Genomic DNA, 18,835 nt, shown 5'->3' with positions numbered 1-18,835 from the left:
ACTAAGTGCCACCAGCCGCCGTCACGCTGCGTTGGTAATCCAGTCCATGTCCTCAAGTCGTGGGCACTTTTGCACAAAACAGGGATTTTCAGTAACATTTTTGAGGGGCTAGTGTAATGTGGTGATGAATGTTATTTTAAAAGTAGCCAGTTAACCACTTTTTGCACAAATAAGATTATTTACTTCCAATGACTTTTTTTTTTTATACAACATCTTTTATAACACATTGCTAGAACATTCTCTTAGCAAGAAAAGAAATATACCACTGGGCTTTTTTTGTCCTCCTCCGCACTGGCTGTCATTGCAACCAAAATTTAAATCAAGGCTTAAATAGTCTTCTGTCAAATCTTGAGCTGTTTTTGTCTGGAAGCCACATGGTATACTTAAAAATCCTTTTGGCTAGGATACAGAAATAAGCACTTAGAGCTCTAGCTGTACCTCCTTCATTCTAGTTCCAGAGTTGATTATATACAAGATTACTCAATACTACACGGTACCCCTAAAATGCAGTATTCCTGCACCTTTCCAAGACGTGCAAATTATTTATATCCTTTTCTGCAAAAGCATACTGTTAGGCCATGTAATCTGTCAATTCACCTATTTCTAGTTCCACTTCTATTCTAACTTACAATCTACACAGTTTCTCTTAATATTCTGATATTGTTCTATAGTGAAGCTCCTTCTCCTGTAACAACAGCAACCCTTTCCCCCACTGTTACAGGCCTCTCAGCTACTGAAAAATAATCCAGCAGTCAAGTATCAGAGAAAGCAGTCAAAAAGCTACACCTTAAAAGACATTTCAGTTTCTCAGGATGTCCCATTTACACATAGACAAATCAATGTTTTGGTAAGCAAAATGAAATAAACACAAGAGTGACAACTTGCAAAAGCATACATAAACCGAGCTACCAAGTTGATGCAGAAATCCCCTGAGCTGACAGTTAAAGACTTTCTTCGGTCTTTGTGACAAAAATCACAAGAACAGATAAGGCATGAATTATACCACCACTTTATACCAACTGTCACAGTATTTACTGTGAGACAAACTTTCACAATGCAGTAACAAACACCCATCTACAATCCATACAGCAGTAACCAGCTACTTTTAACTATCCTATACTGGTAGCCCCACCTGTCCTTTCAATGGAAAAATTCAGGATTTATTTAGTAGATTATCACTTATGTCATGGCTGATTGGGCATCTGTGAAACATCACTCTCCATTTCAGCATTTATTCATAGCTTCCTTATTTGCATCAGCCAGACTTTACATACAGTCTTTAGTGTTGATTATGCTTTAGAGCTGGGCCTGCCCAGTTCTTCATGGAAATCTTTCTTCTTGATGTTTCCAATTCACATTTCAGTATTGGAAGGCTTCTTCTTATAAACCCAACTTTCACACCAGACAACACTTTAAGTAGTAGTAATTGTATCTTAGATGTAAATGCATCTCTCATCAAATACAATTACACAAACGGCACAGTAGACTACTTGTTTCCTTTGCCCGAGAAGCAGTAGCCATGTCAGGGTCGGTCAGCATCACACCTTCTGCTTAGTATTTGTTGATGCCAAAGATTCGAACACCGTGCAACTGTGGCAGCTTGGGGATAAGCACTGTCAGAAGAGAGGTGGTGTTGAGAATAAAGTGTGTTGGATCATACTTTGTGTAGAAACTTGCCAGGAAGTACCTGCAGGAGAAAAGGGAACAAGCTTAGCTGATGACACCCTTGTCGACAAATACACCAACAAAGCATGTTTGAAAACGGTGCTTCAGTAATCGGTTATATTTTACTAGCCAACAATGGATATATTCCTGTATCTCACCTTGGGTTCTAGAACGCCATACAATAATATTATGGACTAAGTATCTTCTTTCGATTGTTCTCAAGGTGCTAGAAAGCAACTCTCAGGTAGAGTTTTCCTCCAGCATTTCTCCCCACCCCTGAAGTTAGAGTGTCTGAATTCTGCAGTATTTCAAGCCCTGTTGCAGTAATTATTCTGCAGTAAATTATATAGTAAATTATTGCAGTAAATTATTCTGCAGTAATTCAAGCCCTATTTGTAATACAGACATTACATGGTACGAGAGCTGTTACCAAAAATATGTGCATTTCAGCTACCCTTGCAAACTCAGTGACAGAGCATTTGACATTATTCAGTGCAAAACTCATTTCTGCTAAGCACATCTGTGAGCAGGGTGATCTTAAAATGCTTCCTGTCTGGCATGCATTTCCAACACAATTTGCTTTAAAGCTAGTCCACAGCCTGTTCAACTGGAAGAGTGAGGGAATGTGCCCCAGAACCCAATTCACTACATACTTTTTTACACATTGAACCAATAATTTCATCTTATTTTTTGCAAAAACTAGTCACAGAAGTAGGGTTATCACATTTGGGTTGGTTTGTTTGTTTTTCCAGCAAATGGGAAACGTTTATTCAGCTTCTTATACATTCTTGGTGCGCGAAGAGAACCATATACAAGTGTTAGGAATACAAAATTCTCACTGTCAAGCAGGAAGCTATCTTTGAAGAGAGGATTATCTGAACAGTTATATGTATTTTTTTCATATTCTATCCTTTGTGAAACAACTTTCTATACACAATACCGTATCTTCCCTCACGCCTCCCCCAGCCCTGCCAAGCCAGTGGACAACTTCCTTACAGGAAAAACAGAAAAACTTTTTAGGACTGGATATAAAATACATATCTGATTTCTTTCAGTTATGCAACCATACTTTTGTCAACAGAGACAGGTGGTGTAGAGTTTCCAATCAGTCTATTTACGTAACTAGTGTAAACAAGACAATCTGAACAAAGCACAACTGACATGCAATACCATGGACCTCATACAGTGAGCACTGCCACTTCCCTCATAACTCACAAGATCCAAAATGGTTAATAAAAGCTGTAATGTATATGCATTAAAGGCAATTAGTTTAGCTTTTCAATATCGATGAGCTCAAAATCTCTTAAAGAACTTTGAGGGTTAATACTAAGTTTTCCTCACAAGCTTTCTAATTTTGTAAACAGTTATTAATGGTATGGGTTTTAAAATTTCAACTTCAGTACATGAATTAGTACTGAAAGCTGCAGGAAGGAAGGCTGTTGATAATATGGTCTGTAAATACATGCTCCCTACATCTTTGATGTAGATATGAACAAGCAAAAAAGAGAGAAATGCTTTAAAATGTAAATTGCAGCTCATTTAATCAAAGCTTTTGAAATCATGGTTTTATGACTCAAATCATCATAACATAGTTTAGAACTCACAGAATTATAGGAGAGATTGTGAAGAATTTTCTTGAAGATGTGAATTGTACTCCATAATCCAGTTGTTCCCAGTGTGTTAGTAGCCTAGCTTTCCCCTGATCAGGTGTTTCAAAAGGAGTTCCCTTTACTGCATGCAAGAAGACGTACATTCCCTGAGGGGAAAAAAAAAAAGTGAATACAGTGGCACTTTTATCTGTATTATATAATTGCGACATTGTTCAATGCATTGTGGAAAAGAAAAAAAAAAAAGACTAAATGAATTCTCACCCAGAAGAGCAGCTAACCTGAAATAAATTACAGAAGAGCAAGGAAAAGTCAAGAAATGATTTGCCCAAAGTTACGCAGTTAGTGGCGGATTCAGAATTAAAGCCATGGTCTGTGACATGCAATCCAGTGCCTCGTCTTCTACATCAGATGGCAAAGATTGCATGACATCAACAGAATTTAAACAAGTACTGTAAAAAGTTTAGGGCTACCAATGTATATTACTGCTTTCCTAACGGTCTCAAATTGAGTTACAAGGTATAGTCTGCACTAAGTAAAAATCTATCTGTGAATGTTGGCAATATTACAAGAACTTCTGAAAGTTTTCTCAATCCCCCTCTAGCTTCAAATACTTTGAAGCTGACTACCAGCAGTCTGTTGAATGCCATCTATCCATCTCTGCTATTTCTCCTGAACCACACTGGATTGTTCTTTTTTATTATATGATGGAGGGATGCCACGGCTACTTGGTTCTAAAAGATAAATTTGAGTCCCTTCATTTGGCATAGGAAAGTCCAGTTTCAACAAACGAATAAACTTTCCAATTTTAGCAAACATTTGTCTTCTGTCAAAAACAGTATGCCAACTCCAAGCAAGAGTCTCTATCAGAATATATCAAAGACTTCAGTTTTCTTTCTTTCAGGTGCATTTATTTCTTATGGACCCAGAAAAATAATTATAGAAAGATTTATACGGAAAAATCACATTTTTCTGAATTCTTGTAAAGGAGGTGAAAGCTGAGCAAGTCACTTCATGTCTTCTTACACTTTTTTTGAAACAGCCTCCTAACTGGAGGCCTACTACCAGAAGAGAATTAGTTTGCGTAATATTCATGATGTTTGAAGCATCTCAGTTTTAGTAAGCAAAAAGGCATTTTTTGGACATCCAAATGCCTACTACACATTTTATTTTGCACCGATACTTACACAAAGGACCGCCAAAATTTCTTTCAAAGTCAGCTAAGAGTTTTCCTCTAGCAGAAATCTTTATCAAAGCATCTAAGGATTTGTTTCAATAATAATACATAATAACAACAAAAAACTGCCACGTAAATGCTGAAATATCCAAACTACGGTTTATAGTCATCTTCTGTGTTCCACTAGAAAACTACTTGCCAGTGCACGCTCTCATCCCTGTTGTCATTATATCTAGTTGAATTAATTTAGTAAGGTATTTGGGAAATACTTAGTAATTTTTGCTTCTGTTAGTATCTTCCTAAGTCAGGCATGTCTGATATTGTCAAATTTAATGAACAAAATGCTCTACTAATGCTTACAACCCTGCTATTATTAAACCATTTTTTTTTTAAAATGAAAGGCTCAAGGAAAACTAAAAACAATTTTACAGGATTATAGAGGATATTACCTAACCTCAGTCTCAAGTTGAACTACCATTTTCCTAAATAAGGAAGAAGATATCTTTTTGTCAAGACTTCTTTGCTAACCTTTGAAAGCTGTGTTAGCAAATCTCAAGTACAATATAAATTGCTGCATTACAGCCTTCTTTTCTGTAAGCTTGGCAGGACCAATATTCGTATTTGCATTATTTAAATAGTTACAACCAAATTATTGCATCCTGGGGAGAGAAGGCAGAAAGATTTTCAAGGTCTTCAGCTTCCAAATGCTTTTGCATACCGAAGTCATCCTTCAAATCACAATCCACTGAGTAACAAATCAGTTTCAGGGCATGGGTCAATGAGGTCCAGTTTTTCCCATCACTTTCAAATATAACTTTTTTTAATGTCATGTATAGTTACAGAGCTAAATTTTATCTAGCTTGACCAGAAACCATAACAAAAAAAAGTACACAAACTCTTCCATTCAAGGAACAAGCATCATCTAAAGCACTGAAATCAAACATTTTAGAATATGAACAGATTTAAGCAGAAACATTAATTGAAAATATTATTTTTAATACATTACATTTACAGTTCTTAGATATGTTTAGTACATAAGAAATAGGTCATAACTTTTCTGCTTCAACCCAAAGCAATCCTCCTCCCAAAATGTGCCAACCCATTTAACAGCAGATGGGTCATGTAGAGAAAGTGTTTTGGCTAGATGGATTTTATTATCCATACAGCCAGGCTTTTTTCTCTTCAACTGCTTCTAAAAATACGTGTGAGCAACTTTTTAAATTGTCTTAGAAGAGAGGGTACTCACCAGATTGTGAATCACATTTGTTAAAGTCCATGCAACAGGGACACTAAAGAAAGGAATGCTGAGCAAGACAATGTGAAGCATGCCAACTCCAAGTGCATATGTCAGCCACATTCCACGACTGTTCATCACCCGCGTGTTTGGATTTACCTCGCTGTGGGCAACTCCTACGTTCATTTTTACCCTATAAAACAGAACTGTTTGAAGAGTAAGACTGCTGTATTATAGAGGTACCTAATATATATATGCAGGTTGAGAATTAGGAAAAAGACCGTTTTAAATAAGTAGGTCTGGAAGGAACATGGTGCCTAAGTTGAGATGTACCTCAAGATCTTCAGGTAAGTTTTATACAGAAGTCACTACGAAGAGACTGCTGGGGACTGTTAAAAAAATGCACACACACAAAAAACCCACACCACCAGGCCTGCCACAACAGGGATGTTTAAAAAAAACAGTAAGCTGTGCTGTTAGAAGCTGAAGGTGCAAACCTATAGTGACACTAATCTTTGTAATTTTTATCCTTTAAATTCCTTTCTCCTGCCACTACAATATCCACAGTTCTGTCCTACTTCCCATATCAAACAATTGTCCCCCACCTCTCACTCATGTTAAGGCTATGCAGGAAATTTGCATTTACCAAATGCCTGGCAGCCTATTGCTAGGAAGACTGAATAAGGGTTAATTTAGGCCTGCTCTTTTGCAGCAAAATGCAGATTTCAGATTTCCCTCCTCCCTTTGTCAGTTTTCTGCAGATTTTGGAACTCTTACCTTGACGTTTTTATCTGGCTGGTATCAGCCAACAGGCTCAGAATTTTTCTAAGTGACAGACATACACAGACACATACAGCACAATTTTGTGATTTTAATTTTTTTGGAAATTGACACAAGTTAATGGAGGAGACTCTCCTGGCCTGGCGTACTAAAATTTGTAATCATTATTTTAAAAAGTTGCCGCATACTTCATACTCCCATGACTTGTAAGACAATATACTTGTAAGACTATATTTATTTATGGGACTGTGATGGAAAGCTTTTAACTTCCTTCTAAATCAGCATACAAAAGAGTTGTTTAACTGGCAGAAATAGTTTGTGTTTTTTAGGAAGTTTGTTTCTTGTACTTGTTTAGTATAGTAAACCCCTGTAAGATCTGTCATATTACAGCATAATGCACTGTAATATGTACAATACACACATTAGCAGAGGTGGTAAAATAAAAATAGATGCAACAAACGTGAAATTGAACTGGGGCAACGCTGATTATAATCAACACTTGTTGCATAGTATTACAAAAGGGGCATGTGCAAGGAACACGTGACTTGAGATTTGTAAAATAAGATTGTTACCACCTTGCTAGGACAAAGCATCATCAGTTAGCGAGTATGCAGACAGAAATTATTATATTTTGACATAGTTTTTTCTTAACATTTCTTGTTTAATCAGATGAACATACTCTCTGTTTACTGTATCCCTGTGACTTCTTATTGACAGGAACCCAGGCGTATTTAGGCGCACGAAATAACCACCCTGCCCACTCGCACAGCGGGCTCGTTCCCTGTCCCCAGACAGACCTGGAGCCCGTACACCCGGAGGGCCAGAGGCCGGCCACCTACACGGCTGGGGGCAAAAGCCGCGCCGCAGCAAGCGCAGGGCGCAGAGCAGGTGCGAGACCAACGGCAAGGCAAAGAAGTCATTAGATGACAAAGCCAATACGACATACTAGCTCTGACAAAAGGGCACTTCTACGCTGCCGTCCCATCTGACCACAGAACCCCTCCTTTTAACCCCAGCCCCCCGGGAAGAAGCGCTGCGCTCCGGGTCCAAGCCCCCAAACCCCCTCAGCCTCCAGCTCTGAGCCCAGCCGCCCGCAGGCCCCTCCCCGGGCCGGGCACCGGGGGCAGAGCGGGGACAAGGACCCCCCCGCACTCCCGGCCCGTATCCCCCTGTCCCCCCGAGCCCCCCGGGCCCGTCCCCACCTTGCCGGCGCTGGGGGAGCTCCGCGGGGCCGAGCAGGGCAATGCCGGCCAGGCCGGCCGGCCGCCCCCGGGCAGGGCTGAGGGGAGGGAAAGGAAAGGGAGGGAGGAGCCGGGGCCGCCCACGGCAGCGGCGGGCGCGCAGGTAGCGGGGGCACGGCGGGGCTGGGAAGGGCAGGGAAGGGGGAGAAGGGAGGGAAGGGGAGAGGAAGCAGGGGGAAGGGGGAAGCTGCCCGGCACCGGCCTCACGCCGCCTCCCGTCCGGGCCTAGGTCTGGGCCCAGCGCCCCCACCGCCAGGGCGGGCGCTGGGCCTGCTGCGGGGTGCTCGGGGTGAGCGTTTCGCTCCTCACCGCCCTCCTCTTTTCTTCTTCTCGCAGCTGAACGCTCACGGGAACGCAGCGGCCGTTGAAATGGAGGCTGAGCGCTGCGAGGCGTGAAGCTGCGGCCGCGAGGTGGAGGCTCACAGGGCTTTGTCCGCAGCCTCGCAGCAAGTTGGTTGCTGCACGCTGGCTTCAGCGAGAAGGGTGTCGCGTCTGTGGGAGTCCCAAAGCACGGCAGTGTTATCCCCTCCTGCTCACCACAGGTTAGATAAGATATGTCCGGTCAGCGAGGGCTTGTAGTAGTAGTGGGGCTTCAGCTAAAATAATTATTTTTTGTGCTAAACATAACAAGGTGTTGGATGTGCTTCCGTACATAGTAAGTACCAGAGGAACTTCCCTCCTAGAAACCCGGACAAATCCCAGAATCCATCATCCCCATTTCACCTTTGTTTTTGACTCTTCTTCCCACAGGTGTTCTGAATTAGTCTCTCTGTGGGCACTTTGTAACATATTCCATTGTGCAGTGCAGGAGATCAAAGTTCTGGTTTGGTGGAGTGCTGTGTGCGTGCTCTCCCCTCTTGCTTTTAGATTAGCACAGAGGACCCTACTACTGGCTGGGTCTGTGCGTGTTTTATTTTTATTAGTTCTGACAGAGAGGAACCCCCAGGAGTGGTGCCAAGCGGCCAAGGAGTGGATGTGACTGTGCTTGTTTTCACCCTTTGAGCAGCAGGCAGGGCTGGCGCACCATGGTTTGGGTCCAGCAAAACAGGAGGGCATGCTGAGAGCTGTTTCCTCTCCCAAAGCATGTGCATCAGTCACAGCTCATAGAGAACTTGTCTTTCTGATCTGCAACATTTCTCTTCTTAGATCCTCCCTCATCTTAGTCAATGTTTTTTAATAAAGATACTCAGCTCCAATCTGGCACTTGTTATTAGTAAGGCATAAAACACTTGACACAGAAGTCCTATATGATGTGTGAAACCTACCTTTCTGAATGCATGTAAACAATTGGTCAGTCTTTAACACATATCTTCCCATGTGCCTTTCCTTTCTCAGTTTGTTTGGTGGAAAAATGATTTGTCAGATCTTTTAACCACATCTAAAGGGAAAATTCTCTTTGGAATGTAAATGCCAAGTATAAAGAGAAAAAACTTCTGATGCTGTTCTCAGAAAAGTGCTAATTCTGCTTCTTCTTCAAAACACTGCGCGTTGTTTTTTGGTGGTTATTTTTTTTGGTTTGGTTTGTTTTCCAAGTAACCATGTTTTGTCCTTTGTGTTTACAGTGGCACTTCTGAGAAGGATATCAAGGCAGAGAAGTGTTCTGTAATTGTTGTATCAGCTGCACATACCCTGCAGGGTAGTCTGGGGTGCTGGCCACAGTCCCTTGCTGTGCACACCCTCCCAGTGTCCTCAGTGTGTCAGGAAGAGATCTGGGTTTGCTCCATTCCTCCCCACGTGCTCATATCCTCGGGACAGATGCTGAGTGTGCAGTCAGGGAACCAGCCACGCTGTTCTCTAGCAGATAGCTTGGACTGAAGCAATCAGTAAACTGGGATTGTGGGTTTGTTTGTCTTTCAGTGTAAATAATGGCCGTTCCACATCTCACAGTAAAGAGTGCTGTTGTGGACAGACAGCGTTCCTTGTAAGACAGAGTGACGTAGCGCTTGAACCCTTCTTGAGGCACAAAGAGCTAGTAATGCTCTTTCTGCCCCCTTTCTTATATACAAAAAAAAGCTATGGTTGAGTTCCTTGTGTCAGGCTGCAAGGATCAGCAAAGATTTTAGCTGGAGCTTGGTTAATTACGTCTAGTTGTGTACTTAAAGATCAATATATGCAAAAACTTGCAGATCCACTTACAATCTTCATGGTAGATTGTCTCTGCATCTCTATTTTCAAATGGAAGACCCAGAAATCAAGTGAGCTGACTGAGGGAACATAGTAAGTCTGATAAGAAAAGTAAGAAAAGTAAGGTTATAATTCAGAAGGTTTTTTTTTTGTTGTTTTTTTTTTTTTTCCTTATTACTGACAGTAGATCATAATGCCAATGAATACAACTTTTCTCAGCACCACTGTGCTGCCCTCACCAGATTCAAAGAAGTTATTTTCAGGTCATGTTTCTTCCTTGAATTTTTGGCTACTGGGAATCATATGCAGAACGCAGTCAGCAGCACTGAACTCAGAAATTACAAATGCAGGGAAAAAATATACAAAAAGTTCAGAAAAAAATGGTAAAGTTTCAAAATTTTTAGTTTTTGTCATTAGCAGTAGAATTAGATGTGGTGCTAGGTAGATACGCTATCTGAAGACATTTATGATAGCACTCCAGGTTACCATGTAATGTCTTTTCTGTTATAATTGCAAGATCAAAATCATGTTATGGTAATTTAGAGGAGGTGACTTTATAGATGCGAGATAGTATACTGTTTTCCTCACTACATCTCTGAATTCTTTAAGTGTTTGGGTTTTTTTTGTTTTGCTTTTTGGTAGAAGTTAAGTCTGCTTAAAATAACATTTTCTAGTCTAGACCTCTGTGTACTGTTTCTTCCACAAGTCAAACTCGCTGACTGGAGAGAAAGCTGTGTCCTAGTGTGTCTTGAAAATTTTACTCCTTAGCTGTGATGTTACATGTTACTTACATTTAAAAGTCACTGTAAAACAATTATTTAGAAATGCAGATTTGTAATGTGTCTTTTATATTCTATTTCTCCTTTGTTTCTGCGCAGCTTCTCTGATTCTAATTCCACTATGAAACAGCTCCCGGCAGAAACTGTTCGTCTCCTTTCAAGCTCTCAGGTGATTACATCTGTTGTCAGCGTGGTGAAGGAGCTGATAGAAAATTCCTTGGATGCCAGTGCCACAAGTATTGATGTTAAACTGGTAAGTCCTCTTTCTTGTATGCTTGCAGGTAATTATACATAAAATAAGATGGTGGGAAGGTTGTTCCACTGTCAGTGTATTTTTTTAGGCTATCATAGTTTTGGTGGTGGGAGGGTATTAATAACTGTGTTTAAGTATATATTTTACCCTCAAATAAAAATGGTTCCAAATCATTTTCCCTTAATGTTCAGAGGTCCCACTGAAACGACAAGTTATATTTGTGCTGCTGAGTGTGTCTTGAGAAGAATTGCCAGGTTATTTAATGCTTCTTTTCTTACTCATAAATTATTTTTTCTGACTAATAGCTTGTTTTAAAAGATGTTGGACTTGAGTTTCACTGCTAGACGGGCTCACTGAGTTCTCCTTATAAAGTATTGGCAGGAAGGTGAAGGTGGAAGCTGTGGAAAAGGTTGATGTCCATGTTAGGTCTTTCTGTAGTATCAATTACTACAAGCTCCCTAAGCAACATGACTACTGTGGCTGCTGCTTAGTCAACAAAGACAGAAGTGGCTTTTTTTTTTTTTTACGGATAGGCAGGAGGTAACCTGCGGGTGAGATGGTTTGCAGGTAGAAGCCATTGCAGTGGCAAGCTGAAGCAGGAAGCTTTGGCTGGGGTTTTATTCTTGTTGACTTCTTGGCCGACCAAACTCCAATAGGTGGTGTTGTCTTTGCATGGTGTGTCAGCTAGCTTTTACACAAGACTGGGGAACACATCAGCTTGCACTGTAGCTCTAGATAACGTGATATTGCTTTCATTACAATATAAACTTAGTCATTTAATCAAAAACTGAACTGTGGCCAAGATGTTACGTGTTATCTACTTATTAATTTGAACCTCAGCTCTGTTGCTATTAGAAAGACAAACACGCTGGAGCTTGCCTTGTGAGCAGCAGGGTCAACTGCCTCAGTAGCATGACTGTGCAGTAAGCATATGTAGAGCAATGGTTTTATTTTTGACAAGATGCCCTGGGTTCAGGTTAAAGTATGCTAAAAACTGTTGATGAAGCAATATAATTGCTTGTGTATGAGTGCAGAGACTCCACAGGCATCAGTCTTATCAATTTCACTGACTGAGCTCTAGCAACAGGAATTTGAGACTGATCTTTAAAGTCTGATTTACACCCATGTGTTGTAATTAAACAGAGAAGATGAGCAACAGCCTATGTTAGTATTTGGAGCAGAAGTGGGATTCAGAAAGTATGGATCTTAGCTACAGGTTTGCTACTGTTACATGAAATGGCTGTTGTAAAAGGCAGGCGCTTGTTTCTGTTCCTTTTTCTCCAGCGTGAGAAGTGGGAGCTCTAATACTTAGATCGCTCTCAGCGGAAGCGTAGCTCAGGATGAGAGGTTATACTACACAGCTGATCCATCTAGGCACCGGAAAAGCAAGGACCTAAAACCCTGTGCTTGATATTGCTAGACCTTTCTGCCTCTCACGATTGGTTCATCTTGTTAATGCAAAAGACCTGCAAGAAAGGTGGACTGTGTTGTGCCAGTTTAATGAGCTGAATTGATCTTCAGAGAGTCATAGCTGAAGTAGAGATGGGACCACGTAGTCGTGAGTAAAAGAGGAGGGAGCTGAACCACATGTCTTGGCATCAGTGGTCTGTTAGAATAGCATAAACATCTCAGAATCACAGAATCGTCTAGGTTGGAAGAGACCTCCAAGATCACCCAGTCCAACCTCTGTCCTAACACTAATAAGTCCTCCACTAAACCATATCACTAAGGGCTACATCTAAACGTCTTTTAAAGACCTCCGGGGATGGTGACTCAACCACCTCCCTGGGCAGCCCATTCCAATGCCTAACAACCCTTTCAGTAAAGAAGTTCTTCCTAATATCCAACCTAAACCTCCCCTGGCGCAACTTTAGCCCATTCCCCCTCGTCCTGTCACCAGGCACATGGGAGAATAGACCAACCCCCATCTCGCTACAGCCTCCTTTAAGGTACCTATAGAGAGCGATAAGGTCGCCCCTGAGCCTCCTCTTCTCCAGGCTGAACAATCCCAGCTCCCTCAGCCGCTCCTCGCGGCTATCTCATAGCATCACGTGGTATTAAGGCCATGTAGCACAAGTGGAAGGTGTTAACAGAAAACAAAGATTAAACACTGTAATATTGTAAGAAAATGTGCGTGAGTAAAAATGAATAATATTAGAAATTAAATAGAAAATCAATCAGTAACATTGTGATTCAGGTTGAAGAAGATAAATCTGCTCACTTTTTTCCAAAGCAGATGAACAGCAAGTGTTAGAATTGAAGGCAGTTCTTCATGGTAAATGCAAAACCCAAACCCTGCATTGTTGCATACTGCAGTGGAGTGGAACATTTCCCCTTTTTATGTCCTGACGTGTTTTAAGTCCAGTTGAGGTATATCTCAGTTTCCATGTTGCTTCCCAGTAGGAGGTTAACTCAAATATAAGCAAAAGATTGTTTTTCACCTGAGGATAACTTTAGCAATATTCATTAATATTGAAAGTAAAAACTACCAACGTTTCTATTGTATATCAATTAACTAAATATTTATAATTCTCTGCCTACCTCAGAGGCTTTTGATGTTTCATAATGCAGGTTATATGTGAATACATGTATTATCTGTAGATGCCTTCCTTTTGTTTTGAGTTGCGTTACTTTTTACTTTGGGAAATAACTCTGGCAGTACATCCTATTTTTTTTATTAACTGCTTCTAGCATATGTCCAGGTGGAACAACAAAGTTAGTTCTGTTTAGCTTTCTGTGATCACCCGTCATGTGCTCTGCACAGTGTCAGCGTGCTCTGGAACCATGGTAGCCACTCACTGAAGACATTTTTCCTAAGCAAAACCTGTTTTAAGGTTCCTAGATGTACCACACAGTACAGCGTGCTTTTCTGTATGTCACATCGTAATCTTTTCAAAGAGCCACACATGGCTTCTGTAAAAGAAGTTTAGTTAGTGATCCTGCGGCTCTAATTACTTTAACCTCCTGGCTTGTGAATTCTTTGGGTGTGATTTATACATGCAGATTATGATATAGCTGGAAGGAAGCATTTGTTTGCTGGGGCTGAGTTTGAGATGTTACAGAATCTGAATTCCATCTTTCATTTAGCTGTTCTAATTGGTTTTCAGAGTTTTAACTGTATATGCAGGTGTTTATTGAAATGACAAGTATTTAAATCAGACTTCAGTAAAATATGTATCACATACGCATAAAGGTAAATCACAGAGATTGAGATGCAGTATTAAAAGAGGGAAGCAGTATTTTTAGCTGGTTTTTTGTGCCTTAATTCATTTGTCTGTCTTTGTGATCAATTTCTGTTTTTTTTCTTTTTGAGGAGAATTATGGGTTTGACAAAATAGAAGTAAGAGACAATGGCAATGGAGTCAAGGTCGCTGATGTTCCAGTTATGGCAATTAAACACTACACCTCAAAAATAAGCTCTTCTGAGGATCTTGAAAAGCTGACAACGTACGGTTTTCGTGGGGAAGCCCTGGGATCAATTTGTTGCATATCAGAGGTGAGCAGTTGCTATGTGTCTGGACTTCTGTGATTTGTGCGTGTCTGTGAAAGCTTTAATAAAATGTCAGTGCAAAGTGTTCAAATTGTTCTGGCAGCCTGCATGGAACCTGTTTTCTGAACAGTCTGGCTTGTGTGCGCTGCCTTTCTCTACCCCGGAAGTCGTGTCATAAGGTTAGGAAGCAACATGGATTTCTTGTTAGTGTCACTCCTGCCATTCTGTCATACTGATTACACCAGTGCCACATTTATTTTCCTCAGCCAGAATGGAGCAGGGATGGATCGTTTAATGTTTCTTTGTCCTTTTCTTTTGTGTCAGGGTATAGATAGATACGTGATTGCTTAAAACACTGGTTTGCCCTTTGTAGCATTAACAGAAAATGTAAAGTCTAAGAGTATGGCTGAGTTTTCTACTTGCGTTAAGGTACATCAAAATAAGAAGCAGAAGATAGTGGCCAGGAGGATTCACTCAGGGCACTGATGGCCCACATAGCTGCAGTTCCAGTGAGGATTTCTGCCTTGATGTTATCTAGGTGATCGGCAGTCATGGGATCTTGCTGGGCTCCACGTTGCTTCTTGACGTGTATGATGGCAGTTGCACAAACTTAGTGTTGTCCTGAGGAGTAAACAGGAACCTGCTCCCTGGCCTGCTTGAGTCTGAGCCATGTGTTTGTGTTAACAGGACTGACGCTGACAGTGTACTTAAGATGTAACCTGTTGACTAAAAGCAGCCACGTTAGTTCAAAACCATCTTAGAAATGTTCGTACTGCACGTGAAGGGCACAGCATCTGCGTGTTCCATTGTGCTTTGCCTTTCTGTCTTTGTGCTGTGCCACGATCAAGTTTGGGGTTCTTTTTCCTAAGCCTCCCAAGGATTAGATCCCGCAGGAAGATTCTGGTATCAGTGTCTGATGGGAAGTGTCAACTATCAAGGTCAGGAGAGGTGTCAGAGGGTGAGAGCGCCTGACTCCTTGCTACCTTGGGCTACGTTCGCATTGCACTAAGCAGGAGTGGGTTGTGTGTTTGGATGGAGATTTCCAAAGATGCTTTCAGAAGCGTTGGTGTTTTGACAGACGATGCCAGCCCTCAGTCGCTGCAGACAAGTTGTCAGAGCAGGATGCCATCTGTTCTGAGCATTTAAGCAGCTCCAGGTTGCATTTCGTAAGAGATGGGAGTTGGTCTGACTGTATTAAATACTTTAATAGGTATTTCTTTAATCCACGGATCAGTAATTACGTTAATTAAATGCTCTTGGTTTTAATTGCGTTTGGCCTACCCAAACTGCCCCCTGAAGTTTCAGTTCAGAGGTACTTTACTATTGGCCCTTAACCATGTCTGTAATATTGTCATTTCCAATTAATCAATTACTGGTTTTTCTTTCCAGAGGCATGGCTGAACTCAGAATGATTTGTACGAGAAACAAAAATAAACCAAAACATCCTGAAGCTCTGTAGGAGTGCTAACGTTTGTCTCTCAGGTGGTTAAAGCATAGTGGCTCTGTCATTCAAAATCTTGATACCTGAACACAGGGAGTTGCAGTTTTATTTGAACTTCTAGTGTGCGATTGGTCTTGCTAAAGATGATCGTTGTATTACCTTAATAGCTTACAAAACATACTACTGCATGATTGCTAGATACAGTTGGGTGTGGAAAGATAATATTCTGTTTGTTTGATAGTAGTTGGGTTTGTGTAATCTCACGTAGTTGTCATAGTATGTCTTCTCTCGTGAAGGATGGAAATGCAAAATGGTCGGTTGATTTAGTTGTTCATTTGAACTGTTCAGAGTAGAAGACAGAGAAGTGTGTCTGGTAGGTACCAGGGATACCTTACACTTTATAACACTGTTAGAAATGTGTGGCTTTTAAAAGCTTTTTTAAATGGATGGAAAAACTGAGTGATAATGCTGAATGTTTTCTGTGACTGTAAGAAACACCTGTAGGAGAAGAATTTTATAAACTAATTAAATGTAATTGTGGTGACTAAAATAACATGATGGTTAGAGTGAAAGCGAAGCTTATCTAAGCCCGTTCTGATCTTTGTGAATCCTCGATTAACATGGTTTATTTTTATTATTTACAGGTTTTGATCACAACAAAGACAGCTGCTGATAGTATCAGCACTCAATATACTTTGGATAATAGTGGGCATATAACTTCCCAAAAGCCTTCCCATCTTGGACAAGGTAGGATACCGTGCTCTAGCATTGCATTGTGACAGGTATTTTATGTTTCTCTGGGGCTCTTATTTGATGTTGAAATGTCTGTTCTGTACTTGACGGTTGAGTGTGAAATCTTTTCTTGCCTTATGTCTGTCAGCTGAGAAGAACATGTTGTTTTCATGAGAATGTCTTGGAAGTTGCCTTAGATAGCAATTATAAACTAGCATCTCCTTCTCTGACTCTCTTCTTCAAGCTGGCAGAGTGGAAATAAAAGCTGTAAAAATTCTGTGTCCCCAGGTCCAGGCACAGGCTATACATGAAAGATTTGTTCAGGACAAAAATAATGTTTCTGTACATTGCAAAACCCTTGCTTAAAGGAGGAAGAGTTGCCGTCCTGTGCATGAGGGAGTAGCCGGAAGCAGCGTGGCTGTAGGACCAACCAAGCAAAGCCTCAATTATTTCTAACCTGCAGGGAAGGGCATGTCATAGAAATCCTTGTGCATGTTTGTGCGAAAGATAAAGGTTGCCCTCACCTCAGAGGTGGCCTTGGTGGTTCAGACTTGGTGTGGATTTGGGGTAGCATTTGTTCTTCTGTTAGCTCTGTTCAGCTAATTGTTGCCCGGTGAGGACTGTTAAAGACAGCATTGTCTCCTCACATACACATTCCAGCAGGTCTGTGTTCCCAGAAGAGATGCTGTTTGCTCCTTTCTTATGACTAAGGTGGGCTTCTGAGGAAGCAGTTGCTGCCTGTCTGTAAAGGTACCTCTGTTCTCACCCTCAGTACATCCCAGCTGAGCCACAGAAGCTGCCTGTCAGTATTCTTCCCCCCTGAAGCATGGAGTGCCTTGTACACCCAGAGTGGAGCCTGGCTGCCAGACCTGTCTCTTCCTTGTCAGTCTGCTGACTGGCAGCAGGGAGCCGTTAAGTCAGAAGCAGTTGCCTAGGGCTAGTCAATGGACAAATCCCAAACAAAGGCCTGAATCTGAAAATTCTGCATCTCAGAGAGCTAATTTTAACCAGGGAATCTTTTTAGGATTTAGGCTGCAGTGTTTTCCACAGCCAGAAATCCTGGTCTGGAGCCTGTAAGTTGCGTTGCTGTGTGTTTTGTCAAAATTGTGAAACGATTGCTGTTGAAAAATGAATTCTGTGGCATTTATCTAACTTTGCAACTAGGAATTTTTATGGTTGTATTGGTAGATTGATAACCCTCTTTTTGTCAGGTACTGCGCCTTGAGCAGAGGTACCTTAGAGGAGGCAAAGCTTGTGAAGTCTGTTGGCACTTACTTTGGTGAGATGACTGCTAACTTGGTATATTTCTTCTCCTCGAGCTGATAATCTAGTGTTACTAGGAGTTATTTGTATGCAGTGGCATACATACAGTCCTCTTCAAGTGGAAAAAAAAAAAAGTTGTTTACTCAGTGTAACTTCTGCTTGTTTTGTTTTTTATCACCTGCTTGCAGGTACAACAGTGACAGTCCTCAAGTTGTTTAAGAACCTTCCTGTAAGAAAACAGTTCTACTCAACAAATAGAAAATGTAAGGAAGAACTGAAAAAAATCCAAGATCTTCTGATAGCATATGGCATCATAAAACCAGACCTGAGGATAATCTTTACACATAATAAGGTACTAATGACTTTTTCTATGTCAGCTATGTTAAGGCTCGGTTTCTGAGGAATTTAAGAAGTTTATCAAATAGTTACATAACATCTTTCATTCCTAGGAATTTTCTTTCATCATAGGTTCCTTTTGGGCTTCCACTTCTTTCTTCGTTGTATATATGTATGTTTTACGATGGTTACAGATTTCAATCTTAAACTTGTAAAACGCAGGCTCAGATCTGCCTTTTGGTCTGCTCCAACAGATATCTTGGATAGATGTATGAAGTATAGACATTATTTTTAGCTGGTGTTCGCTGAACAAAGAGCTCGGATCTTACAATGACAAAAGGCCCAGTCAAGTGTTAACCTAGCACATACAAGTAGCTTGCTGTGTGCTAAGTCATAAGAGCTCAGTGCATAACGATGGTTTTATTTAAAAAAGTTAAATATTTCAAAACAGCTTGCTGCATTGGTGTAAGAGTAACGTGTTGTAACAACAAGCTTTAGTTGAGTTTGTTGTTTGAAATTGAGAGAACAAATTGAGAGGCTTCTTGGAGGCTATTTTGACTTCACAGGTTACTGAACAGTAATTTGAACACACAGCTACAGAAGTGACACCTCAAGCATTTCTCCTTTACCTGACCTCAATTTCCCATAGCTAATTTTACTGGCTGTGCTCCTGCTTTTGACACACCAGAGGGAAGTTACACTGATGAATTCCC

At 40.9% G+C, this 18,835-nt stretch overlaps 2 protein-coding genes across 9 annotated transcripts in view; one reads left to right on the top strand and one right to left on the bottom strand.

Annotated features, from left to right (window-relative positions):
* Positions 1-158: 158 nt before the first annotated feature.
* ORMDL1 (ORMDL sphingolipid biosynthesis regulator 1) lies at positions 159-8,127 on the bottom strand. Of its 3 annotated transcripts, none has more exons than XM_035572629.2 (4): positions 8,014-8,127; positions 5,696-5,876; positions 3,270-3,421; positions 159-1,687 (listed from the first exon to the last, which is right to left on the bottom strand). In XM_035572629.2, the coding sequence occupies exons 2-4, from the start codon at positions 5,867-5,869 to the stop codon at positions 1,552-1,554; spliced, it is 462 nt and encodes a 153-aa protein (XP_035428522.1). In that variant the 5' UTR covers positions 5,870-5,876; positions 8,014-8,127; the 3' UTR covers positions 159-1,551. The 3 variants fall into 3 exon arrangements, with proteins under 3 accessions (XP_035428522.1, XP_035428520.1, XP_035428521.1); XM_035572627.2 differs by having other exon boundaries at positions 5,696-5,889; positions 7,666-8,041; XM_035572628.2 differs by lacking the exon at positions 8,014-8,127 and adding an exon at positions 7,666-7,796.
* Positions 7,783-18,835, top strand: part of PMS1 (PMS1 homolog 1, mismatch repair system component) — a 46,350-nt gene continuing 35,297 nt past the window's right edge. For 4 of the 6 annotated variants that reach the window (XM_050711773.1, XM_035572626.2, XM_050711774.1 and 1 more), the window contains exons 1-5: positions 8,115-8,246; positions 10,707-10,860; positions 14,174-14,356; positions 16,436-16,538; positions 17,975-18,138. In XM_050711773.1, the coding sequence (XP_050567730.1) occupies positions 10,729-10,860; positions 14,174-14,356; positions 16,436-16,538; positions 17,975-18,138 (582 nt within the window). In that variant the 5' untranslated portion in view covers positions 8,115-8,246; positions 10,707-10,728. Of the gene's footprint in view, positions 7,808-8,040; positions 8,247-10,706; positions 10,861-14,173; positions 14,357-16,435; positions 16,539-17,974; positions 18,139-18,835 lie in introns of those variants that run through there. The other 2 variants (XM_035572620.2, XM_035572621.2) reach the window with 2 other exon arrangements.

This window comes from Cygnus atratus, chromosome 6 (assembly GCF_013377495.2).
Source record: "Cygnus atratus isolate AKBS03 ecotype Queensland, Australia chromosome 6, CAtr_DNAZoo_HiC_assembly, whole genome shotgun sequence".
Taxonomy (NCBI): domain Eukaryota; kingdom Metazoa; phylum Chordata; class Aves; order Anseriformes; family Anatidae; genus Cygnus; species Cygnus atratus.
Note: the sequence above shows the minus strand (reverse complement) of the source record. Positions and strands in the feature narration are given on the sequence as shown.